The 26,850-nt window shown below is 46.6% G+C and overlaps 1 protein-coding gene across 4 annotated transcripts in view; it reads left to right on the forward strand.

Moving 5' to 3' along the window:
* The first annotated feature begins 236 nt into the window (after positions 1-236).
* Positions 237-26,850, forward strand: part of LOC118243105 (uncharacterized) — a 52,565-nt gene continuing 25,951 nt past the window's right edge. The window contains exons 1-8 of one of the 4 annotated variants that reach the window (XR_004777185.2): positions 237-337; positions 2,112-2,263; positions 3,328-3,501; positions 17,887-17,968; positions 18,951-19,307; positions 19,667-19,896; positions 20,699-20,853; positions 25,098-25,271. Coding sequence is in view for 1 of the 4 variants with exons in the window: in XM_050711694.1 (XP_050567651.1) it covers positions 25,196-25,271 (76 nt within the window). In the remaining 3 variants the exon portion in view is untranslated. Of the gene's footprint in view, positions 338-2,111; positions 2,264-3,327; positions 3,502-17,886; positions 17,969-18,950; positions 19,308-19,666; positions 19,897-20,698; positions 20,854-24,432; positions 24,695-25,097; positions 25,272-26,850 lie in introns of those variants that run through there. The other 3 variants (XR_007708507.1, XR_004777186.2, XM_050711694.1) reach the window with 3 other exon arrangements.

A 26,850-nucleotide genomic window follows, 5' to 3' on the forward strand; every position in this document is an offset into this window, starting at 1 on the left:
TTGGCTTTGCTTGGGTTTCCAGGCAGAGCTGCTGGGAATAATAACAAAACGGAGTCTGAAATCTGGATGTGAGCTACTGAAAAAAGGTGATTTTTTTTTTTCCTTCTGTACCACAGGGTTGTATGCTGAGTTCACATTCATACAAAGCTTGCAGGGACAGATCTGTCGTGGAGGAGGGAGGACTGGTTCCAGCAAAAAGCACACCTGTAAAAACGATGCTATGCTCTTTCCTGCAGGTCACCTATAACCACAGCTTCAGCATTTGTGTTTTCCTCTGGGGACCCTGCGGACAAGGATTTCCTCTATGCTCCTGCTCCTGGCCTGCTGTGGGGCTGTAGTAAGTCATTTTGCAGCTGTCTGCCTCAGTTTCCCCTATGCAGTAAGTTGCTCAGGATTCCTTGGCTTGTGCCTCCCTCTCACCCCTCTCTAACTGACTCCAGAAAAAAATTTCCAACCTTAATAACCTTTTGTGGCTTCTGTCCTGAGGCGTATTTAAAAAGGCTTGGTTTTCATCAGGTGGCTAATAAGGTGAAAATTGTCTCCTGTTACGGTTTGTCAGGCCTAGCCCTCCTCCCCAGCTCGTATCAGAAGTGCCCCCCCCCGCTCCTCAGCATTAAATTCAACTGCTCAGACTTGTTAAAAACTCTTGGTTTAGCTTCCTGCTTAAAGCTGTAATTTTAGATCCTCTGTGGGTATAAATAGACACAAACACACAGCGCAGTTAAGCTGACATTCACCGGGAATAAGGCCCAAACGTTTATTTCTTCTCTTCACCTCCACCGTCTGTCTTTCAGAAGTAGACATTTTGGGAACTTAATCTCCCGTGAAACCTATAGGTTTCAGTCTAACGTGGAAATGGATCTGCAGGTTTATTGGTTAAATCTTTATAGGAAATAAAACGCCCGTAACCGGACCTGCGTACAGACCTTTGGTGGCGTTTCTTCACAATGGTTTGGGACAGCCTGCCAATTAATGCGGTGACCCACCAGAAACACTGGAAGTTTATCATTCCTTCCCCGTGACTAAGCATATACAGTGTTTGGAAGAGGAGCTTTTTATTTTTAAGGAGAATAACGATAACCCAGCGGATACTTGTGGAGTTCAAGTGGAACTCCTCTCCCCTAGGTCCATGTCGGATGACTCAGCTCTGCACTGGGGATACGCGGGACAGGAACCAGGACACGAACGTGTCGTACACATCCATCACACACAAGAGATGGATGATCTGGAATCGACCATCACGCGATGTCAAAATGGCTGCAGGGCTTCAGCAGGGCATGGTAGCTTCATGTTCATGGGACACTGTCCCTCAGTGCCTCCGACTCCGTGCCCCAAGCGTTGTCCCTCGTGCCGTTCGGATGATCCGAACTCAAAACGTGGTCCTGTACCCCACTGCTGTCATGGGGCTCCTGCAACAGCAATTCCTGGCTACGACAAGGCCATTCATGTTGCCTACCACACGTTGTTTTTGCCTTCTCCCTATTGAGCTCTGTTTTTGGGAGCTCTTTGCAGCAGCCTATATATGCACAAAGCAGCTGGTCAGAAATGTTTGGTCAGGGCTTTTCTTTCCCCCCTTCCCCCATGAAAAATGACATTGAGACAAACTGCTTCCCACAGAGAAACTTCCTTTTGCATAGACATTCCTGGAGGAGGAGGGGATGCCCCAAAAAGCCAAATTGCCTGGGAAGGATGCAAACATCTGAGAGTGCTTAAACGCGGAGAGGGAAAAACCCCAAACATGTCCCTTCTCACTGGACTCGAGTGCTTGAGCACGTTTTCTCACAGCAATAATGTATGTTTAACCTGAGGTGTTTTCCTCAGCTGATAAGGCTTTTTCTAAGGGCTTATTCTGCTACTCAGGGCATGAATTCCCAGCGTTGTCATCCGTGCCCCTTCCCAAGCCTTAAATCCCTCTCCAAAAAGAGCGTCTGAGGGGATCGTCCCCGTCAGGCCTGATCCATTGGCGGCAGGCGAGAGAGGAGGGGGAACATTTTCGCATTCTTTCGAAACATACGTTGGAACGTTTCCATCGGAAAGAAAAGTGCTTACGCAGCTTTAGTTAGTTGTACATGTGCTTTGGATTGTGTGAAACCCTATCTGCTTTTTCTCAGCAGAGTCCTGATCCCCACGTGAGGGAGGGAGGCAGCCAGCACCGGTGCCTTGCTGCACAGCCCTGCCGAGATCCCCACCAGTGCTTCCCCCAGTGAATCCCCCCGAGGCAAGCACCAAGAAAAGTCCCCACCACCTGCATTTTTTGCGCCAGGTAGGTGGGAGGAGGGGATGTTCCTCCTCAGGCTCAGAGGGCTGGTGAAAGCAAAGTATTCAGGCCATAAAGGGGGGAAAATGCTCAAACAGCTCTGTTTGCCTTTCCTGCAAATAATGAGATTCCCTCTTTTGTGTCTCGAAAAAGAGTCTGGGGAAAGGGATGAATGTGGGCTTGTGTGTGTAGCCACACTACTGCTGTAGGCACCAGCGAAAACATCACTGTTTCATTGCTCCTGGTGGGCACTATGGTGTCTACACTGCTGCTGCCCACAGAAATGTACATCCCCTGAGGGGCTCGGTGTGTGTGCGAGGAGGAGGAGGAGGAGGAGGAGGAGGAGGAGGGGGAGGAGAAGGAGGAGGAGGAGGCAGCTCCCTGAGAGTGGGGTAAGGCAGGGGAAGCACTGGGAATGTGAACACCACAAAAACAAATCTGTTAAGCATTACAGCCCAGCAGTGCTGCTAGCAGCTGCTACTTTTCAAGCTGGACCCTCACCCTAAACAGATATCTCAAGCACCCCTGGGCTCAGCTTGGCTGAAAACTAGCCAGGGTCTGGAAAAACAGCAACATGGGGGCAGCTTCCAGGCTCCTGAATCAGCATTTTGAAGGCTAGACGTGCTGAGTTACCCGCCTGCCTTCCCCCGAGGCATGTGTGTATACATACAGATATAAAATACACATGCAGATATGTGTTAGTACACACACTCACGCCTCTGTGAAATGTCAGCCAAAAAATAATTCAAAGATCGCTCGGCCTGGTTCAAATGCTGTTAAGCTTCAGAAATTACAGACCCCTCCAGGAGTGGGTAAGAGCTGACACAAAGCAGCAATAACCCAAAATTTCCCAGCTGTTGTGTCTGGCCTTTTGAAAAGAGGAATTCCTTGGTACTGAGCCTGAAACCTTACTCTTTCCACTCTGCATTGCCTGAGGGCGCTAGCATGAAAAGGATGCATGAGAAAGGATTTATTACCAGCAAGGTGCTTGCAGCAGCTCGAAGACTTGAGTTAGGTGGACATGAGGGAGATGGGGAGTAACCCTTGCTACTTCTGCTTTTCTTCCCAAGACTGTCTTCACGGAGAACTGCTTGCACGAAACACATTATGTTCCAGAGTCTGGTGGCCCTAAATATTAGAGGAGATGGCTCCTAGCTCTTTGTGGACTGGTCAAGTTGGCTGCAGTCTGGGCTAAAAGAAACATGAAGCAGAGCATGATCATCACAGCAGAGCTCCATGGCAAGGTATGGCGTTGTGCTTGGCCTGTTTTAGCTGAGTTTTCTTGGGGAATTTATTTCTCAAGGCTGGTGGAAGACCAGCAGGTAAATGCAGGAACTGTCTGTGATTCTTTCAGCTGTGGGCAGAGTATGTGTAAAGAGAAATAGAGGTTATTCCTAGAAATTCAGGGGAGCAGATTTTACCAAGACCTGGACCAAGAGTGGAAGGTGTTCCCTTTTAACCTCCTTGTGCACACGACCTAAGGCAGGTAACGTCCCCTTGAGAACATCCCTGACCAGGACCACACAAGCTGCTTGGCAGCATGAAGCAGCTTTAAAATGCTCCACAGAGTCCCACTCTGCCTTCCATACATCTTTGGTGAAGACTTGTGGTTGTTGGGGTGAGCAGTGGGAAACACTTGAATATTTCTATGTCACGATCCAGATTTCCATCAAAATCTGGTAGAGTTTCCTGTTTAAAAGCTCTCCTTCTGCACAAACAGGAACAATACCAATTTGTTACAGAAACACCTCGCCATTTTCTGCTAGGTTTAACTAGCAGACAGCACAGAGCCAAAATAAAGGTACTCCCTAGCAGACCTGCTAAAAACTCCTTCTGACACTGTTTATGGGACAGTAAATGCAGCAGCACTAGTCCACTCTTATACTGGTGTGGGGCACATCTCAATGCAGTGGCAAAGGACTGTGACAGCAGTTCAAAGCCATCTTTCTTCACACCCTCAGCTCTACCTGAAATGCTTGTAGGGAGGGTTGACATCACTGTCCCACCTGTGGCTGAAATTCTGGCCAATACGCCAAACTGGCTCCAGAATTGCCCAGGCACGTGGAGCAGAGATGTTCTATTTTTCCCCATCTGTGCCTTGGTGTTTACCCTAAACTGCACGGGATTGTGGTTTGTAGCAGGTTGGTTCTGTCTGGGAGTGGAACCAGGCAGAAAGCATTTTCTGTACCAAAATGCCATAAATTTTTATTTTCCCAGCATAAAAGAATTAGGGATGGAAGATCCTCCTCTCACTGGGGGGCAGCTCAGGCTGGCTCTCTTGCTGTTTCCAGCTTTATGGTACAAAAAAGCAGCAGCAGGGAAGATCCCAGACCTCTCTTTCAGGCTCTCTCCAACAACAGGAGGTGCTTCTAGGTTTTAGCACTGCCCTTGAAGATTATCCATTCTTCTTCATCGTACTTGTAGCCCACATGGAAATGTATGACTCAATGAACTCGATGAACAACAAAAAGTTGGTAATCTGTCTTCAGCTGCATGAAGGATGCAGCACAGATTTAAGCTAAACTTTGTGCTTCTTCTGACAAAAACAAGTCTGCAGGAACTCAGAGCTTTCCTCCTTTCAGTCTCCCCCGGCCATCCACATCTTCCCTCCATCTGAGGATACACACATGCAATTATTTTGATGTAGACTCCTATTGTTCACAAAGCGCTTTGATGGTAGAAACCAAGCTATGTATTTGTAGTGCTTAACTGGGTATCAACGCAAATGCTGATTTAGAGCAGTATGTATAGCCTTGTCCTACACTTTATTAACACTGCATGTATAATCACACCACTAAAGTCAGATCCTTTCAATCAGAACTGAGCACACGAGGCTGAATTTTGTGGTATGGGCATTGTGTTAAACTTCTGTATAATCAGAATCCCAAATAGAGACACTGATGTTTCCTCTCAATATATACGTCCTCCTGACGTTTCTTTCAATATATATATGTATGAAGAAAAATCTGATGCAAAACACTCAGACTAGGGGAGCATTTTAGTATATGTGTAAAAATGGCCTAAATATGTTGAAAAAGACAAGTCATGATTTGCCTCGTGGCTTTAGCAATGATTAGTTTGATTAATTTGTAACAAATGATGCAAATATGAAATGTTGGAAGAGAGAGATGAAAAGTGCCTGCTTTTGGCTTATTTTGGCTGTGTGAAACCTGTTTTTTTGAGCTGAAGAGCATCTGCAACTCCTGTTGACTTCAGAAGGAGGACACTACCTCGCGGATTGGAACAACATAGGGTGGAAACAGCAAATCATTCATCACATAAATCATCCCCAAGAAAATGATCTCATTTTTATTTATGTCCCTAGCCAAATCTGCACTCATTTCCTCCGTGAAAGGTAATACATTGCCTCAGCTAGAGTCTTGAGTATCAAGCTTTTAAGCAATACAATGCCCGCAGTCCCTGGGGCATTGCCTCAAAAGAGGTCAGGGCTTCTGCAGCTGAGTGATCAGGGAGGGCTGCTGTGACGGCTCCTGCTCATCACCTTGTCTGCAACACCACTTTCCAGGGGCCAGTGGAGGCTGAGGACCACTGGTCAGTGCTTTCTCACATCTACGGTGCAATGTTTTGGAACTTGTTTTTCAATGTCTCCGTGACCATGTTTATCAGTGCCATGTTTCTCACTGCCCAGCCTGCGTTTCCCTTCAGCTTTGTTCTTGCAGAAGGGAAGCTGAAGACCTGGGGTCATCATTACATGAGTGAAGTTAATATATAAGTGGAATATAAAGAGCTAATCCACAGTTAACAATAAAATAGACTCTGTAATCGATTGGCACAAGCTATTAGCAAGTCTATCAGGGCGCCTGTAACCAAACCTTAAAATTGTCTCCATCACTTATCATCATTTTGTTTTGCCCATCAGTACTTTGTTACAATATCCAACAGTGATTCCTTGTTTAGCCATCCAGGAATTCATCACGGAGATGGGAAGACAGCCTCACTAGTGTATCCTATACCAAGAGTAGTTTGGGTTTTCAAGTTGATCACTATTTCCAGTAACTGGTAAGTCTGTGTAAGCGGAGACACAGCTGGCAATATTGTAGTTATAGTTATGTTCCATGATGTTTTATTTAAATTCACTTTTTTTTTCTTTTCCAGTGTAAGTAACATTGCCATGTTATTTTTATGATGTAGTCCTGTGGTTTCTAAGAGAAGGTCCACAAAACCCTGCAGGCTGTCTGTCGCAGAGCTGGTCCATGGGTTGTACCAGGCTGCACATCCAAAGGGGCCCCCACAGCTGATGTGAAGCTTTTTAACCCATTGCCACAGGGCTCGGCATGCCAGAGGTGTCCCCTGCTATGTGGTGGGTCCTGTTGTTGCTTAGTACTTCAGCGTACACAGCAACTACAAAACATTCGGGAACTGCTTACCTGCTGTATTCTTGCTCTCAAAGGGATAAGGCTTTGCCAGTATTTTGCATAAAGTTAACCCTAAGGCATGGCCCTGGAGAAATATGTATTCAAATGTTTCAGGAAGAGCTAAAACCTGCTCCCATAGCAATGAAAGGAGGCCTTGCCATTGTTTTATGAAGTTGGAAGAGATTCAAAGCATCCTATGATGGCTGCTTTGGGTTATGGGAGTCATGATTGGGGTTTCTGTTGCTGCTCTTTGAGGCACAGTTTGCTTCAGGTGTGTAAAATTCGGGCACTTGGGTTCTTGGTGTATGAAATAATGACAGGCTGGGGAAAGTGGATGGGGTGGGGCGGGATGGGGTGGGATGGGATGGGATGGTAGGCTTACCACACGTTACCGATACCAATGTTTAAAAGTTATATTCATACTATTTGATGACCTTTCGGTAATGGCATAACCAGTATCATGTCCGAATTTATTATTTGTACAGAATTTTCTCCTGTGCTGTGTGGTTAAGACCACGACCCCTCAGCTCTGAAGCCTCAGCTTCTTTCCAAGCCTGGCACAGGGCTGGCTCTCCCTGCTAGCCCAGACCCTGCTAGAGCTATTTTTGGGGTGCAGGTGCTGGGCCATGGGATGGGCAACAGGGCTTGGGAAAGAGCTTGTGAGCGTCGTAAAGGCATGTGGCTTCTGGCTTCCAGGAGGTTTTGGTGTGCTGGCATCAGAGCTTTTGTCTATCCCCCTCATAATAGGCGAGCATCTCACTGTCTGTAACACATCCCCCTTCCTCAAACCCTATATTTCGGTGTGGAAAAGGCGGTAGAGGGTGTCTTATCTCCGAATTTACAGGGGACTTGCTGCAAGGGCTGAACGCAGGCCTGCCAAGCTCCAGGCTCAGCCTCACATCACCAGCAGCTCCTGCCCCCTTCCTCCACAGCCGCCGGGCCGGAAAAAGCTGTGGCCATAATCTGGTGCTAAATCTCTTCTGATCAAGTAGCTTTGCTCTTAACAAAATAATCCTATAGAATGACTTGGCTCTCAGCTGGGAGCAGTAGGAAGATCTGGGCAGTGTATTACAGGCAGGGCACAGCACCAGGAAATTAAGCTTTATTATGTGTGCTCTGGCAGCGGAGCGCACACAGAAGTGATGTTTATGGCATTCGCGCCACCGTTCTTTCTTAATTCCTAATTCTTTTCCTATCACAGTATGGCTGGGATGTTCTCTTAGGGGAAAGCAAGGCTAATTTCTGTTTTTTATTTCTGTTTTTTTTTGTTTGTTTGTTTGATTGATTGTTTTTGTTGTTGTTTTTTTTAAGCTGACAGATGAACCAAGGGCTCTGCCCTGTCTGTCTGTGTTCACTCCTGGAGTGAGCACGTCAGATGGGGCACGAGCCAGACCTATCAAGGGTAGGTTCAACACCAAAATTGCTCCAGCTGATCCCCTGACACCAACTGTCCTCTTCTGCTGACAGCCATGAGGCCAAGACCACCAGTATGTTCCCTTCTTGGAGCCCAGGGCTGTCAGGGTTTGGAGGCAGGGCAGTCATTGTGGTGAGCATCACCACTGCTGCCCAGACCCACAGAGTAAGGGGCACGGGAGTCCCTTTGAGACCAGCTTGTCTGGCACATGGGAGCTCATTAATCAGGCTGCAGATTAGTAATCTGGTGTTTAAAAGCATTATCATACTTTTTCCTCCCAGCTTTAGGAGCCTGGTAGTGGTAATGAAAGTCCGAAGCCCTGGCTTCAGTTCCTTTCTAATTTAAAGATTAGATACCAGCTGTACTGAAAATCTTTTTCCATTTACCTTTGCCAAATCTTGAAAAAAAAGTGGAGTCATGACCAAAAGCAAAATCTCCAGCCCCTGTTAAGTTGCTGGCATGCTCCTTTGCCTCTGAGAAAGTCAGTTACATTGGGGTTTTCCCATATTTTGTTGTAGGGCATCGTAGTACTGATAATCAAAGGACCTGTCTCCAAAGATCTGTTCCATGGAAACAGTCATGATTTTCAGATGGAAATTTTAATTTTCTTCTCTGGAAATAACAGTGCTTACTGAACTTTCAGTTAGTTTTCGTCCATGTTTGTGAAATATTTTGCTGAACGTGGCCAAAAGGAGGGGCACAGAGGGCAGACTGGTAGTTTTCAGTACAAAAAAATCCTGAGAAAATTTTCAGGGGAAAATGAGGAGATGCCTTCAGTTCATCAGAGTGTAAAGGGCTCAGCCAGCTTGAGACTTCCCTATTTCAGATATGGTGCAGATACCCAATAAAGTCAACTCTTCTCACCTCTAGAGCTGCAAATGACACATTTATAATAGGATCCTCAGGAACAAGGGGCTCCGAGTTCAGCCTGAGTTTTTTAACACTTCTCAGGCTCTGTGTGAGCTTGATCCTTCTCTTCATTCACCACGTTAATGCTAAACGCTGCTGAAACCACCAGGTCTCCCTCCAATAGATTTCCTATTAAAACTATTTATTTTACAGGATCTCTCTGTTTCCAAATATATACTAGTTTAACATTTCTGGAAAAGGTTTGGCTAGGCTTCCTCGGAACTGGACCTTTGCTCCCTCCCAAGGTTCATGAACCTTCACAACTCTCTAGGTGAACTCAGCCTGACTTTCCCATATATAACCAAATCCCAGGCCAGGTCAGTCTCATTTGGTTTCATGTTTCACTATAGGCATTTTTTCACAGCTCCGGTTTTAAAGACCTGAGCGTGGGACAGATACAGGGCTCCCATAAACGCAGGCCATGGCCATGATAATCTTCGTGCATCCCATATGTTGTATCTGATGTTGAAATGTATTTCCCTGTAGCAAAATCCTGGAGTCACTGGGATGTGAATTAGTAGCAAAGCAGAAATGGAAGAGGAGTGTTTATGGTTCATACGTTAAAATAATTCCTCCAAGGTTTGACGTACTCCCAGCCTCACACTAATTCTGTTTGGTCTGAGGCATTGTGAGTTTGCAAAAGTACCCAAAACGTTGAGGGAGGAAGCTCAGTTTGTTCTGAAATGACCACGAAAGGGCAAAGGCATTGGCTAGAAATGCACACTATAATGCATAGTATGCAAAGTCTGCCAAAAAGTCTGAATTAGACAATTCTCTCCTGCTGTTTCCTTATAAGAGCCCAAAGAGGCGGTGCTTTATGTCAAGAAGCATGAGTCAATCCTCAGAGGAGGATGCTCAAATGGAAAACAGATCGGAGGAGGGCTCTGCAGGCTGTGCTGCTGCAGGTCCTGTCCCTTGAAGTGAAAAGCAGAGGAAGGGAGGAAAAATGGGATCAGTAACAAATGATGTGATGGCAGAGTGTCAATCACAGCGGAATTTCAGCCTGGCCCCGTATTACAGCGGCGCTGGGAGTGCTGTTCCAGCAAAGGCTGCGTCAGCACTTTGTTTAGCTTATACACCAATTTATTATCTGCCCTTTGGGCTGAGGCTGATTTTTGTAGGAGTTAACCTGGCAACAGCTCTCATCGTGTATTTTCAGCTAGCGCGTAGCTCAAGAGTTGTTTAACCTCTCACCCCTGCAGCCTCGGCCCTGGCTTATCCTATCACGGTGCAATTTGCTTGGAGTGGCTGGAGATGTAAGCCTGAAATGCAGGCTCTGCAGCAAAGACAGGGGGTTGCACAAAGCTCCCACACTCAGAAAACGCCTGCATGCTGTCCCTTCAGCCTGAAAGTCTCCTTGGAGGCGGCCAGAACCGGTGGGTGTTCTGGGGCAGTTTCCATCTCTTCTGACCTTGAGCATCACTGGGCCAAGGGAAGCAGGGCACTGATTCACGATGGCAAGCAGTGGAATTGTCCTACCTAATTTGCGACTGCCTGCTGGAAAAATGGGACTAAATACATCTTCTTCGTTCAATTCTGTTGTGGAGTGAAATGCTATAGCTTAAAATCCCGCCTTTGTAATGGGACTTGAAAGCAGCCAGCATGCCTGGTGGGTGATGGCTCATTAACCCACGATAACTTGATCAGACCACGCTGAGAGAACAAAGGGCAATGGGTTGCTTGAACGAGGCGTTACTCTCCCAGGAGCTCTAATGTCACTGAGATGGGAAACCATGGCATCGCTTGCTGGGGTGTGAAGCCTCCTGCTTAAATCAGGGTCTGTGCCTGAAGGTTGGAGCGTGGTAAATATGCCACCAGTTCTGAAAGCATCTCCTGGGACCTATACACCAGGAAGTGTGACTGCTATGTCAGAGCAGCTGGCAGAAATGTTTGAATTAGTAGGCACTTGGATAAAACTGATAGACTGGGGAGGAGTTAGTGCGGTGCTTGCAGGGAGAAATCACACTTCACAAATCTATTAGAACTATCTGGAGTATCAAACAACATTTAGCTGGGGTTGAGCTGGCTGACTGAGGCTTTTAACAAGGTCTCTTACCATAAGCTTTTTAAGTAATGAAATTGTCATAAGAGGAGGGAAAGACTTTTCATCAATTACAGGCTTGTGATGATAAAAACAAAGTTCAGGTCTAAATCTTCAGATTGTACAGTGAAGAGGGGTTGTGGTATCATTTATGGTATCATAAACATGGTATCATTTATAAATCAGTCTTTTCTGGAAGCTCCCAATCTGGTGAAGAAGTTTTGTGTTAATTTAAATCTGTGCCCAGACAGCACTTGCTTTGGATTTACCAAACAAAAATCCATTCAAGCTAGGTAAGGTTACCCCCATTGTTCTTACTACAGCATTTACAACTCTCAACTAAGATCCTGGTGGGAAGCTCTTCCTGAAAAGGCCAAAAATCTGGTGGTGGATAAAGGCATGCCATCAAGTGAGGGAGGCTGTTTTTAGAGCAATAAATGGACCATCTCTTGTGACCAATCTCCCTTTGAAAGTCCAGCAAGGCAAGCAGTAGCTCTTGAGAGAAGGTCTGGCCAGAGAAAAGAGTTTTTGATCATGAGGAAGAGGTTTGGGGCTGTAATGAGGGTGGAAATATCAATGAAACACAGTACCAGAGGAGAGGGCTATCTTCCTGCTATGCAAAGGATTTGAGCTATTTTTGCACTGCATCACCTACACTTTTTACACTGCATGTCCAAAACAGCTCAGCTGTGTCCCCAGATACCTCCATAGCCTGTACCATGCCTCCTGTTTTATGGAGATTTTCTAGTCCTGTTAGCAGAAGAATTTAGCTTTTCAAAGGAAAAATATATATTTAAAATTTCACCATAAATGACCGAAGTCCAGAAATACTAGATTAAATGGCCAGGAATGAGGATTCTGTCTGGTTTCCAGAAAGCAAGTGCTTGAGGGCTGAAAAGGAAAGACACCCAAATTATGAGCTAAGCCTGAACGCTGAAGCTGCATGCAGGAAGGTGTCCAGTGATTGTTGGAGAATAGCTTGTCTTGGTCACTGACCAGGATGATCGCATGGTGAAGTTATTGCTCTTCCCAGATATCCACCACGCACTCCGAGTCAGTGGCCAAAATCAATTAGCAGCTATCGCATCACCCCACAGAAGGCACATATGCTGTCAGTCTGCCGTTGAGCAACAGTGCTGCTTATTAGCTTATTGAGGATGTAATAGGAATAGCAACGGGTGAATAGTTCATGACAGATTATTTATGCGTCGGACTTCCTCCCGTTCCCTCTGTTTGCAAATTGACCTTGACTTTCCCTGCTACATTCATAACTCAGGACTGCTCGGTAACTCATTTCGGTGGCACAGCTCATTTGAGATGGCCTTTGGATATCTGAAAAGTGGGCTTTTTTTTTTTTTTTTTTTTTTTTTTTGACGACTCTTGGCTCTCTCTCTCCAAAGGTCTTGATATATTTTGGTGAAGATGTTTTACAGAAGCAACATGGGGAAATGGGGGGAGTCATCAGCCACATGCCATTAGCAGAGCCCTTCCTCTATCTTCTTTTGGTGCTTCATTCCCTAAACTCACCACCCGTGGCCCTGTGCACAGCCCGATGACATCCCAATGACCTCTGTAGGTTTTAGATCAATGCTCAATCCCTTCACTCTGTGATATCACAGCCTGCTTTCCTACAAACAAGCGGTGAGATCACGCACTCAGGCTCCCAGCTCTGAAAGCAGTGAGGTCAAAACCCATTTCAGTCAGGGGAAATAGAAGAGAAAAGTATCTGGCCCTACTCGGAGGTGAGGGAGAGGAGAGGATGAGTTGGGCAAGAGCCCACATGTGCTCGAACAGAGAACGCCTGATGTTTCACAGACGCTGCGAGGAATGCTTGCCGGTCGGGCTGCATGAGCTGTTGCTGCTCTCGCTTCAGAATAAAAGTCCAGCTCTCCCAAAAAAAACTTGGGCAGAAGAGCCAGGGAAACAAACCACTTCTAACGCCTGCCCGTGTAATCAAGCCCTGAACACAATAGCACTCTTCCTTGGCCGGGACCTGCAGCCCTGAGAATTGGGAAAAACCATTACAGAGATGCTCCTGGTTTGAGGAGCACTGCCAGCTTCTCTCGGTGGTCCCAGGAAATTCCCAAGCAGACAAGGCAGCACTCATTTTTCCCACATCATCGCAGCTTGGGGGTCCCTGTGGAGAAAGCCTGGTTGCTCTTGAAGAGCCTCTAATTATCCCTTGCAGCGATGGGAAGGAGCAGCAGGCTGTCTGCAGTACAAAGCAAGCTTGGGGTCGCCCTGACCCAAGCTCCGTGTCAGACTGCCCCAAAAGGGACTCTCCCCATGGCAAGGGGCTGCCGGGTGCCTGGGCCATCCCTGAAGGCCGGCGGGGCACAGCCCTGGGAAGGCAAATGGCGCAAAAGCAGCACTCCTGAGGCACCCCTGAGGCATTTTGGGCCAGAGCCGTGAAGAGCAGAAGGCTAGCAGAGGACACCTGCCCTGGCTGATAAATGTGTGGTTGACACGGCCATGTTAGGCCCAGCTCTCCCCCACAGGCCTTCTCCACCACCCCGTCGCCAGGCCCGATTTGGGGCCAGGGCTGTTCCCTGTCCTTGTATCCTGCCCCTTCCCATGAGCAGAGCGAGGAAATGTCTGTCCCTGTTAGAAATTGCTGGGGTGGTGTGGGAGCTATGGTTTATAACAGGTATTTATCATTTTACAGGGCTGCTTTTCCTCGTGCGGGGGCTCAGCAGCTGGCATGAAGGTGTTGAACCCTCTTTGGTGCCACCCTTCTGGCAGGGGTAGGTTACCAACATGTCTAAATCCGGCACTTAGGTTGTTTAGTGAGGCTGTATTGTGGGTTATGTGATGGAAAGCTGGAAATTATCACATAACTGAGAGAAGAAAAAAAAAAAATTTTTTTGGTAGGTTGCATGGGAACTGAAAGGTGTTGGGAAATAAAAGGGTCTTGGAGCACCTGGGTGTTTCTGGCCTGACCCCAAGGAAGGCTTTGAGTGGTGAAACTCTGAGGTGTGCGGATGTGTATGACTACTTCTGGGGTTTTCCCCTCAGTTTGGGTCTCTTTTGGTCTCCATAGGAAGAGAAAGCTGGTATGTGACTTTGCGTGGCTCAGCTTTCATGTGTCCTCCGAGCAGAGGTGCAAAGGGGGCCAGCAAAGTGGAGCAAACACCAGCACAAGGGGCTGACTGCTGTGGTAGATGTCAGTGACAGCCAAGCACCAGGGGAGGGGAATGTTTTCTGAAAAGGAACGCTTTCAGCAGGATTTAAGAGCAAATAAAAGGAGCCCTTGAGAACTCCCAAATCATCTGGAGCTGTAAGTCCAGTAGGAGCGAGAAACAAGCTGACAGATACCGAGGTGATGAATCAGATTAAGGAGATGGAAAAGAGTTGCCCTGAATGGTAAGCCCTTCTAGGGCATGCTGATTGCCCGAGCTCTCTTTTAAAATATATAAAAATAAATTTAAAACAAAATATCACTGCTGCTTTTGCAGGGAGTTTCTCTGTCAGGAAGTAATGAGATCTTGCTGCCTGATTGTTAAAACACACACGGGCTCGGAGTAAAGAGGTGTCATTGTGGTCTTCAGGGCATCATCGCTCTGTAATATATATAAAAAACCCTCGCTCTCTGCTGACTCACGCTCTGCTCTCTGGAAACTGCAGCCCTCTTGGCAATCCCCCTCTTTCCACCCTCCACCCCTGGCATTTTTTTCTTTGACAGCACTTTTCCGATTTTTTTTTCTTTTCCTCCTCCTCCACTCAGACTACCTCCAAGAGAGTATAGCTTGTTGAAGGCAGTGTTTTGTCTCCTCTAACACTGTTGGGAACAGATGGAAGATTACAGAAAAGCATGCCAGTGAGGCTGGAAAAAATGTTGCAATATCTATAGCTGCCCGTGCACTGCTATCTTGCACACATCTATCCATATGCAAGGCAGACCTGGATGCTATTTCCCAAATTACTCCTCTAAAGCAACTGAAAAAGAGTTAGGATTAAAACTGTGAGTGTTTCAAAACCACTTTAGTTTCAAAGCTTTCTGGAAAACAATACAACTTAAAACATGCTGTTGCTGTTTTTCCTAAACAATACTTTTTTTTTTTTTTTTCCAATTGAGCTAATATTTTTACTTGAGATGTATTTGTAAGGTGAAGGCTAATCCATTTAAACAGTTGCCAGATCAAGACCTCTGATATTTTTCCACTTTGAAAGATTTTATTTTCTGTGTTATTCTTAGTGCGAGCTAATGTGGAAAGTGCTTTGAGCATCCTTGGAACGTCGTTTGCTCAGGGCAGAAAAGAATTTCAGAACCAAGTTGTGTTTCCTCATATCCATCATCTCTTTTCAGCCTGGTCTTCAGGGTCTATTCTAGGCAGTGGCTGCAGTGTCCAAAATAGCAAACCCCTTGGCGGTCAGGAATTCCCGGTGTGACTCAGTGGCCTCAAGGATCTCTGCTGGGAAGCAACAGGGTGGATAAGTGGCTGGGGGGACCCTTAAATATGTAACTTTATTAATATTTGGCATTACCAAAAACATAAAACTGAGAAAACCACAATAACACTTAACTTGCCATTCTAATTTTACCAGGACTGCTTTGTCTTTTTAATGATATATTGTTCCTACTCATAACCTAGCTGCTCCTCAGCAACCAGTATTTACATTGACAGCTTCAGGTTGCTAATTTTTCGCCCCTTTTTAAAAACTCTTTCTCTATTTGTTGTTGTTGTCTTTGTCATTGTTGTTATTATAAACAGAAATGGTTATTTTCATAATCAGAATGACAGACCATCTGGGTAGGTTTGGCTTTAGCCTTTGTAGTGACTAGTTTGGAGAGCTGAGTCGAAAGTAAAATGTACATTGGGATTTTGAGGAGGAGGATATAATCCTATGTTTTTCCCAAGAATAGCAGGTCAAAATGTGAATTCAGTCACACTTCTCTATGCAAATCAGTGTTGGCCACTCTCCTGCTACTAACTTTTTCCATATCTGTTGTGTACCTAGCTATGCTTTCAAGTCTCCTCTTCTCTGCTAGCTCGGTCCTGTAGCTCTGAGATTGAGGCATCTTTCTTTGCTTTTTAGCAGAGGAAAAGCTTTGTCTTCAGTGTTACAGGAAAAAGTCATGACAAATGCAAAAGCAAATTGGCTATACACACTTGTGTGATTAGGCTGAATAATCAATGTCCTGAAAGCCTGGTATTACTGATTAAAAAAATCTTTCACAATTTTTCTTAATAAAGGCTACAGAGCATGTTAATCCAGCAAATAAATTGACTCCGACATCTGCTTGTTCACTCGACTTCCATGGCTTTCTTCTGTTAGAAGTGTGGTGAGTCCTTGAACTCAGCCGAAATGAGGACGGTGATGCTCTCCGTGGCATTTGAGGAGACAAGTACTATAAAATCTAGTGACATGCCCATTGCAAGTGTTCACATGTGCTCTTTGGTACTGTGATTTGCTTTGTTGGTTTGCTGAAATGGTGCTTTGATGAGGACCTGGAAACGATAGTGGACTGATGGGGTGGTTGTATTCCATGTGGGACGCTCGGTACATATTTATTTGTCTTTTAGTGCCATCAGAGTAACAACAGTGGAGTGAGTTTGGGGTTTGTGTGGTGGGTTGTTTTTGTGAGGTTCTTAGTACTTTTTATTTGTTTGTTTGTTTGTTTGTTTGTTTGTTTTCTGTATTAGCTGAGATTTATGATGCTGTAAGCGTAGCTGGCTTTCTCTTTCCCATCTGCTTCTGCTTAGCTCAGTGTCTAAGCCTGCATCCTAACAGAACAAAGGAGAATCAGCAAGAAGCGATTCTCTAAAGCTCCATCTTCTGCCTTGTCTCAGGATTCTTGTGAGAAATTTGGAAGAAAACCAACATGGGCTAACACTGCAGTTTGCAGCCTGATCATCCAGAAACGAATTAGTGGAGTTATTCCAGTTCACACGGTTTTGTTGCTGCTCTCTTTTAGAGCGGCAACGACCAACCCAGCATTCATCTTGCATGGGAAACAACATGCTTGTTTGGTTTAGGATGTTACGGCTTTTTCAGCCAAGGAGCAGCCATATGAGCTGGGTATCTTTCCATGCAAAACACACGGCTTCTTACAACCATCCTATGGGATGCTGAGATGGACTAGGAGAGTGCTGAAACATCTCTAAATTACTTTCTTTTCTTCAGAAAGGGACATGGGACTTCTGAGACTCTATTAGAGAAGGAAAAGCAATAGGACTGCAGGGTCATCCTCTCTTCTTCCCAAGCCTGGGTGCACCAAGGTGGTGCATGGGGCTGTTTGATGTGCTGCTTTCGCAGCCCCTGGGGCAGTCGCTGCTCCTGGGTGACCCCCTCGTGCTGGGGTACGAGCATTTGAGGGCAGGCACCACGTTGTTTTGTTCTGCTTCACACAATACTTGGCAAAGAGGAAAGAGAAGGGCGTCTTGGCTCTCTACCAGGCCTCCAGAGTGCTAAAATAATACTAACACGATAATAAATCTTGAATTTGTATTATTGTCTGACACTCCGCAGCTTATTTTGGCTCTGGGCACCTGCGAATTTGGATAAAAAATGTAAGAACTTGTCAATGTGGAGCAAATGAGAGCACCCGACTTCAGGCTGTTTAGCGAGACACCACCATGAATCACCGCATCTTGGTGAGAAGAACACAGGATTTCCTGGAAACGAGTTTGGGCCTTGACGGGGCTGTTTGATTTTCAGTTGTTTAGGCTTTGTTTTTGTTTTCGAAGCAGCAATAACATCATTTCAAGCTGTAAACAGACCGTTTTGCTTTGTCCTTGAAGCAAGTCATTAATTGGTTCAGAACACGGTTTAATTACTGCCTGTGCATAATTAAAGGGGCCATCTCTGTTTTATTTACTGCCTTCTTTCTAGTAATGCATTTGTATTAATGGCCTTCTGATAACCGGTTCTCCTTGCTCCTGGGCAGGATCAGCCACAGCCTGATACGATACCTGTGTCTGGGATGTGCAATGGATGCAAGGAATTGCAGCCATGAAGCTTATACGGAGGTGAGATATGCAAAATAATTACTCTTGTATGACAAAGAGAAGCCCCAGGGGCCGGGTTCACAAAAGCGTGCCTTGTTTTTTTCTGGAAGGTTGGATCCCTGCCTGCCCTGTTCACCACAAGCCCTGCTGTGACATTGGGATGTGGCCTGAAACTTATGACAGTTGCTTCATCATATTTGGTGGCTAGACAAAGTTTTGCCGAATCAGTTTCTGACAAGAGCTTGCTGATGGGGCTGGGGACAGTTTATTGTGAAAAGCTTGTGTGTGTATTTCAAGCTGCTGCAACATGATGCTTCCTCTGTCCTCAAATAAAATAGATCCTAATCTTTGAAGGAGATGCTCCTGGTAGACAAGCAGGGAGAAAACAAAAGCAAAGCCCACCTGGGAGTCCCTGTCTCGTTTTTGAGAAGCCGATGTGGTGCTTAGCGTGGGCTCCTTGTGGTCATCACGTGCCTCTTCTCCCAGTGACCTGTGTTCTGTTGACACCTCTAATAATTTTCACATGCTCTGAATCAGGTGCCTCGAACTAGGTTTCAGTAAGGAGGTGGTAGCAATGAGTTATAAAGTACTGCATGGACAACAGGCATGGTAACTTCCAGGAGCGTACCCCTCTGCCACATCCCTTAAGCATACTTTTAGCAGAGACCAGTGCTGAAGCAGAGCAAATCTAAAGACCCTTTCCATGCTCCACAGCATCTCATAGTATCCCACCCATTAGGCCTTTATCACAGCACATTATAAACGCATTTTTTTCCTCAAACTGAGTGGAAACCTGAGGAAATCAAAGGAAAAAAAAATATTCACTCCTATTCTTGAAGTGATTCCAAATTGTTCTGTGCGTTTGCAACTGGGGACAAATGTTTGCCACTATTGTGGGGGGTGTTTTGTTTTTGTTGTTGTTTTGTTTTCCTCTCCGCATGACTAAGTATGATCTGATCTTAGAGATGGGTTCAAACTGAGCTTCCTTCTCCCTTGCTGCCAGTCTCTGAAGAACCTGTTACACCCAGGTGTGCTGTGTGTCAGAAAGAAGAAAAAAAGAAGCGAGACGTGGCTGGTTGTCACCACAGACAACCTGTGCGATCCTCAGCGGGACCGCAGGGAGATGGAGGAGTGAAGCCCTCTCTTCACAGCACCTCCTGCTGGCAGCCCAGCCATTGTGCTGGGGCATAGAAGCCCTTGGAGGTATTTGGCTAAGCCTCGCCGGCCGTATGCAGGCCCTGCTCCTGGGGGAGCTGGCTTCAGCTTGCCCTTTAGGCTAGAAGATGAAGCCAGCAGCAGCAGCAGATGCCATGATCTCATTCCCAAATGCTTTTCCACATGCCTGAGATGGGTTTAGCAGGTAAGTGAGAGCTGGCAACTGCCGTGGTTTGCAAAACAAAAAGACGCCTCTGCTCAGTTTAGCTGCTTCTAGCTCCTTTGGCTCAGAGCTCCCGGGGGGCTTAGCAAGCGATGCCGGTATCTCTGTGACCTCCTTCTGGCTTTAAAGCCACCCTGTGAGTTGTTAATTTTGGCTTTGCTACCTAAGCATGGGGTAATGCTAGCCAGAAGGGTCAAGGCATTGAAAACATTATGGGGAGCTGTCACGGCCCCTGAGGTCCAGAGGCCACCGACTCTCCTCTGTGTGTGGGATGACACAGGAGCATCTGAGAGAGTCAAATAGCCATGTTTTTGGGGTTTTTCTCTGCTGCTGTCTCACAGGTCTCTTGGCAGAGGTACTGAACCACTTGAGTAGAGATTGTGACCCAGCTGTCCCCTGTAAGAGGTGCACGTGTGGCCAGCAGTCAACAAAGACCCAACCTCTGGTTACGAGCCCTTGAATGCAAGTCCTGGGAGCTGCACCAGTGGCCTTTCGGAGCTGCCGTCTCCTCCTCCTCCTCCTCCCCTTACACCCCCTCTTTGCCTTGGGCTGTGGACCAGTATTTAATACTGTGAGTATTTAATGCAACCCACAGGAGGCTTTGTCCCGGCCACAGGCTCTGCATCAGCCTGTGCATGATGCCAGGGGTCAACCAAAATGGCGGTGGTCGGGCCCAATGCGTGCTACCACACGGTTCACTCTGGTGAGAGCAGATCCTGTGTTTCCTAGTCAGCAGGGCATGAAAAGCACATTCTCACCCATCCCCTCGTGCCTAACGTGACCTCCCAGTAGCGTGTGTGGGACATGAGGAGGCTTGCAGAGCGTCCCAGGTGGCGTTCGGTGCTTGATGCAGGCACGAATGCTGCCGTCCCTGGCGGGCGGCATTCATCCAGCCAGCTGCATCCCACTGCAATCCTCCCGAGCTGCGTGTTACAGGACTGGGGGGTCAGCTAGTGTTTGGCTGGGAAGAACCTGTCCCTCCCATTCATCATCACTCTGGAAAAAATGTGTTTTGCTTCCTGAAGCGGTATTTTGCTGCTCCCTGGGGAGAGCTGAACGTGAAGGGCTGTCAGCAAGCATGAGTGCTGATACTACCCTCCTCTTCCTCCTGCGGAGGAACGTGGTCGAGGGCTTGGATGCCGAGGAGGTGAGGATAGGATGTATCTTCCCATTCTGGCTCGGTGTGTGGCTGGGGAGGGAAGTCCCTGCTCCCACCGTGCCCAACCCAGCTGCCAAACGTCACGGCCCCAGCCCACCTTTGTGAGGAAGGCCGCACTTCTCCAAGCTTGCCCTGCTTGTAGCCGAGCACAGCTGAATGCACGTGAGCCACTGCTGGGCTGATCCCACAGCTGTTTCTAATAATGTCCTCTTAGGGAGCCCGCTTCTAGGTGACTCTTGTCCAAGCATGCACGCTCAGCCCGAGGTACAGCTGTTCAGAAGGTGCTGGCCCTGTTCACTGCTGCCTTCCCCGTGGCCAAAGAGGCAAAGCGGACAAAAGACTCGCAGTTCAATCTACAGCAGCTAATAGGTAAGACCTTGTGTTTCCTCGTGTGCTACTGCAGTATGTAAGTGCAAATGAAGAAACAAGTCATGAAATCCTTGTTAAGAATTTCATTCGGTAGAAAATCCTTTCTGGGAACCTCGCCCCATGCAGCATTTCTAGGCTTGACCCTTGGTTTAGGAGCAGCAAAAAACAGGGAGATCATGTTGAGTCTCTTTCTTTATCACAGATTTCCATGATTAACCTGCTCAGTTCTTCTTCCCCTATAAAATATGAGGAATAACAAAAGCTTTGCCCTCCCGCAGAGACTGTAGGGGTCTCTGCCAGTAGATGCTACTGGTAATGACAGGCTGTGAGGTACCTGCAGTGATCAGCTGCTGGTGACAGATCTCTGCCCAAGGAGCTTATTCCAGCACAGTCCTAGAGGATCCAGGGATGGCACTGACCTGGGAAGCAGGGAAAAACTCTCTGCCATGCCTGTGGGACCTTTAGACTTGGCACCAGGGGCATCTGGCAAAATTACCGTGAGGTTTGGCTAGCAAAATCATAGCAGCTCCTACCTGAGAAGGTAAAAGAGTTTCAGAGTGAAAGAGGTTGGATTAAAAACAGCCACTTAGTTCTGCCACCAGTGCAACATGGATTTGACACAGGGCTTTTCTTAAGCCCCTTAAGAGGTGTAGCTTATACACTTTCTTCTTCCCCATCAGCTCTGATGAGGATGTCATCAAGGACTAGAATGTGAATCAACAAACTATTAATATCCCTCCAAAATTGACTTTTCAAGCTTCAGTGAGACTAGAAATGCAAATGAAAATACTGTGCAAATTGCAGGATGTGAGGCTTAAAATACTGTATCGCTGAACAGTGTTCCTATTGTGAGTGCAACCAAGAAACAACAAGGAACTCATCTCATGACAATTAGCTGTGTGGGTGTTCTTGTTCTTAAACACAGATTTCCATATGCAAGAGATGTGGGCAGTTCCCACTGCATTTATTTTTGCGGTTGAGTTTATGTACAAACAAACCAAATTCTGGCTATGTTATTTCATGGTGATAAAAGAGTGGGATTCCATAATACATGTCTCCTTAAAACTAGGTTTAGTGATTAAAACTTTGAGGGGCAAGTTCTGAAGGGATGTAAATAGAAATTAATGGGATTTTCCCTGACTCTGGCTTTCTGTGTGTTGATTTATCTGCAGCAATTCCAGTAGAGCTGTGCCTGCTTCTAGAGTATCTCATTGCTGACTCTTTTTCTTTCAGCTTCTTTAAAGAAATGTCCTGTGTACCCACAGGAGAATGAGGAGAAGGACCTCCTGTTTGTGGAGAGCTAACATGTCATAGCATCCTTTCCCCTGTTGTATGGAGCGGGGAAATGTGCAAAGAAAAGCAAAAAAAAAAAAAAAAAAGCTTGAGGACAGGCTCTGAATCATGTTCTCTGTGTCTAATGATCTCATTCAGTCTTGTGAGATGTTCAAGAGCATGTCTGAGTGAGGGAAGCTAGAAGAACATCTATTCTCCTGGAAGAAGTGGTGTAGCAGCCCCCGCCTTGCCAGCACACCCATGTGCCCCTTGGGACAGCGGTGGCTGGCAGCGTTTGCTCTGTTTCTCTCTTTTGGGACACAGAAAAACAAGCTCCAAACAGGAGGTTTCTCTCCTGAGGATACAGGGAGCTTTCTACAGGGCACGTCTACCAGGAGCCAGGCCTCTTAGTGTTTGCGAAAGTAAGGATTTTTGTGAGAGGGAAACAATATAAGCTCTCCTTTTCGGTCATGCTTTTCATGCATTGGGGTAAGACATGTGAAGTGAGAAGTATTATTGTAAATTATTGTTCTTGGCTGATTCTCCTGTTCTGTTTCCAGCATGTAGCTCTCGCTTTGTATTTTTCTCCTGTATCTATGCTACGCAGATGACGTTATTTCAGATTAAATGAGAATAGAAGGAAAAATTTAGTTGGCAGAGTACGAAATTGCACGTCTCCCCCTCAATGCCAGGCACGCTTTAGTGAGCTTTTGGAGTAAGTTCCTTCATGGTCATCAAGGATGAAACTGGCTTCCAGCAATACCCACTCATAACATTATTCCAAAGATGAATAGATTGTGCTGTGACTAATTCTAGGAACAGATGTAGTGGGGAAAGATGGCTGAAGAGCTGCTCAGGAACACCTCTGCCTTCTCCAACATTTGTGCAGTGGGTATATATAGGATTCATGGGCACTGCTCAAAGGCACAGAGCATCTCCCCAGTAAGCCACCTGGACTTACCAGCTGCATATCCTCTTTCCCAGCAGCTTTCTCCAAAAAAAGAGAGACCTGAGGTAGGTGACTGTGTTTGAGGAATCTTCTCCAGAGCACAAAGACAAGGCAGAGGGATACATGGGGAGGAAGGAGAGTCCTGGGTGTGCTAAGCCTCGAAGGGGGAACCCAAGGATTCAGGGTGGGAAAATAAATATCACAAGAGGCTGCTGGTAAGCCTGCTTTCCCAGAGGAGCTTCCTGCCTCTCTGAACACAGAGGATGCTTCTCCACTCTGACTCTCTCTACCAATTTCTCCAGCTCATCTGCTTTCCTAAATCCACCCTCTGCATACTCCTGATCCTGTCCTCCCTGGCTCTGACTCCTCCTGCTTGTGGCTCATGGAAAGGACCTGTTCTTGTTGTCTCCTTTCCGTTCACAGCGTCAGTGCCCAAGAAAGGGCAATTTCAAATGAGTTCAAGGGGAGAAGAGGTTGCCATTAAGACTTCTTTGCCTTAAAGATGTCCAACTGTCCTGCCAGGCAGAAGCAATCTTCCCTCTGTCATGAAGGCTTAAGAAAAAACAAGATGCAGGAGTGAGAAACTTAAGGCTCGTCCCCTACTTTCAAAACTAAAATTAAGCCAAGTGATACATATTTTCCACTGTATTTTTTTTAGCTGATCTTTTTCTCATAGCTCTTTTTCCTGAAGCGATTCCATTTCTCGAGGTCATCCTAAGGCTGCGGATCCTCGTGGTATCGCTCCTCCAGCAGCCTCCCTGGCCCGGTGGCCTCCATCTGAAAATTGTTAGGGAGAGCAAGAAGCAGCGATAGCTTGTCCCTGTGCCAAGCTATGCTTTCCTCGTTATTGCCAGCATCTCCAGCTATCCCCTTCTGTGCTTCGGGGCGTGCAGACTCGCATCTTGCTGCTGCTTCTCCGTTGAAGGCAAAGGTGTTGGAGGTTTGACCTCGTGTTCCAAGGTCCACATGTTCTCTGAAACTGAAACTGCACTTGATGTCTCAGGGATGGTAGAAGTTGGGTGTGTAGTTTGTCCAGCTAGTTGGGGGGGTTGGAACTGCCTCTTGTAAGTGGCAGCTTCCATGCAGGGTGCCAGAAATTGGTGTGACCAGGCACCTTAAAGGTCTATGGGTTAAATCCTTCATTGCAGAGAGACCAGTGTTGGGGCTGGACCACTTACTTTTACTGATTCGGGTTCATTTTTGTTTCTGAATGACCCTTTTCTCACTTGTTTTCTTCTCCCTTGTTCTCTAAATCAAGTGAGTCCAAAACAAAGACTAAAACACCAGGACTGCAGCCGGGATGGAAGCTGAGAGCCTGGGTCTGGTTGGAATGGGAGAAATCAGTAGGCCTTTGTACTCCCGAGATAAGTAGAAGGAGATAGGAGTTTGTGGGTACTACATGGCTGAAGTTTGTAAGTTCACCAGTGTTATCTGCTCAGAGGAAAAGCAAATATTTGATTAATCACACCGGATGGAAACTTTTCAAGGGGGAAAATCTGGTGCACAGTCCTGAATTCGTGCTGTCATCATTCAGATGTGGTCAGGGTTTGTCTCTTGGGCTTGAATCAGTCTACGAAGGGTCTATTCAGCAGGATGTGAAATCTCTCCAATAGACAAGAGGTAAGAAGTTCAGCATTAAAAAAAGAAAACAAACCCCTGCTTTCCCCAAAGGAGAAGCCCACAGCTTTTGTTTCCACAGAGGTCTTCCACACGTAGGTAGGCATCTATGTGTAAATGTGTTGGGGGAGGAGGGAGGAGGATAGGGAAGTTCATAGGGCAAATCCAGCTTGGAGTGGATTTCTCCAGAGTGGGAGAACCATTTTGAAAGATACACGGAACCACAGAGCAAGAGAATTTTCTCATGCTTTGTTTGGGGTTTTTGCTGCCAGAAAACAAGAAAAGGCTGCTCCTTACATTTTATTTCCTAAAGCCATTTCTGTAATGCTTACTTCATTAGAAAGGAAGCATGCAAGTGTAAAGGAAGTCAATAAAAGCCCAGCCTGATTATTGTTATTTACCAAAGGCAAGGACATCTCTGGTGGCTCAGAGCACAAGTTCATCTTTCCGAGCCTCGCTCCTGTATGAGTGACCGACATCAGATGCAGACGGGAAGAACGTGCAATGGAGGGAGAAGCATCGACGGACCTACCCACCCAACATCCACCAGCCCAGCCAGAGGCTCTATCTACATCTTTGGGTCAGTTTACTCTCTTGTGTATTCCAAGTTGACTACCAGATAGCAAATTTCAGTATGTTCCTTTTCTACTTAACAGCATTTTGCATACCAGAAATTCTTTCAACAGTCTCGTAGTGTAAGGTTAAATATATTTAGACATTACTAACTCTGAGACAAGTTCATTGTTCATTTATTTTCTCCACAAGTTACTGGTATGAAATGCATACTTTTACTATTACAGTAGATCTCAGAGGCCAGATTGCTCATTGAGTGGAAATACCTGGATTTAAAACAGAATTATGAGTTGTTCCTTGCTTCTCCCAATAACATACCAGCTGAGAATCAGCTCATGAAACAAACCCACACAAGTGGATGTCAACCTGGATGGAATAAAAAAAAACAACAAGCTCTTTGCACCTATTGGTATGTGATTCCCTGCCTGCCTTCAGCCCCATGGTGAGAATGAAAATTTGACCTAATGATGTCTTACCGACCCTAAATGGGAACTGGGAGCAGGGCTCTGACACCAACAGACACTCCCTAAGCCTCAGTAATTCCTGCAAATGAGTCAGAGAAATGGTGAGAGGAGCAGAGCTGGGACAGGGTTGGTTAGTGGCTGTGCCTGGCAAAGCACCACCAAAATCTCCAATGTCCACCAAGAGCGTTAAATTCAAGGTGCAGAGGGGTGGAAGAAGTGTGACATGTGAATTGTGGTCACCTCCCTCTTGGGTAGCTGGAGTTGAGGCCGGGAAGCCTCTCTGTGAAGCGTGGGGATGATCCACGTCCCAGGAATATTGCAGCAAGTGGAGATTGCAAAATATGTCTGGAGAATACATCAGTGCTTGGGATGGATGAGGGGAACTCAGACCTCACCATCTGTGCCCAGCTTCTGCGATTTCCTGAGAACGGCTCCTGAGCTGACTCCAGCCAGGCAAAGAGATGGGCTTCGGACTTCAGGAGTTACCCTATGCAGCCCTCAGGGCATGTGTATCTATTTCAGGTGGTTTTCCATCCAGATTTCCTCCCTGACATATTTTCCATGTCAAGTCTCTCTAGTGCCAGCCTTGGACTCCGTCTCCTGCGTGTGACAGCATCTCGCATCTCACCCAGTCCCTCTGCAAAGCTGTGTGCTCTCCGATCTCACCATGGAGAGGTGGCCTGGGTTAGCCCAAAGCTGGCAAGGAGCTGGCCCACACGCCGAGGCTGTCATGGCATCCCTGCCATCATCATTCCCTGGGGAAACGCACCTTTCCTGGGCAGCAGCGGGGCATTTCAGCCTCTGCTCCACCAACGTCAGCCAGATTATAGAAGACTTCTTGTTCCAGTGAGCTTGGTGTGCCAGGTATCTGCACACAAATAATTGCAGGCAGGATTCCTTCTCCAGTATTTGCAATAAGCCTGCTTTCAGGGGTGATTTTCTGCTGAATGTCAGCTCTCTTCTCCTACTGCAGCAGTGCCAGATCAGACTTCTCCAGTCTAAATTTTGAGCAGAAAAGGCTGTTTCTCCCCTAGTCTAGGCATCAGACTGGTGTCTGGCATTTCATAGTGCAGCTGCAGGACATCAACGAGTTAAGCTGTTGCTCTGGTTAAAACCCAAGCA

Source organism: Cygnus atratus, chromosome 6 (assembly GCF_013377495.2).
Source record: "Cygnus atratus isolate AKBS03 ecotype Queensland, Australia chromosome 6, CAtr_DNAZoo_HiC_assembly, whole genome shotgun sequence".
Classification (NCBI taxonomy): domain Eukaryota; kingdom Metazoa; phylum Chordata; class Aves; order Anseriformes; family Anatidae; genus Cygnus; species Cygnus atratus.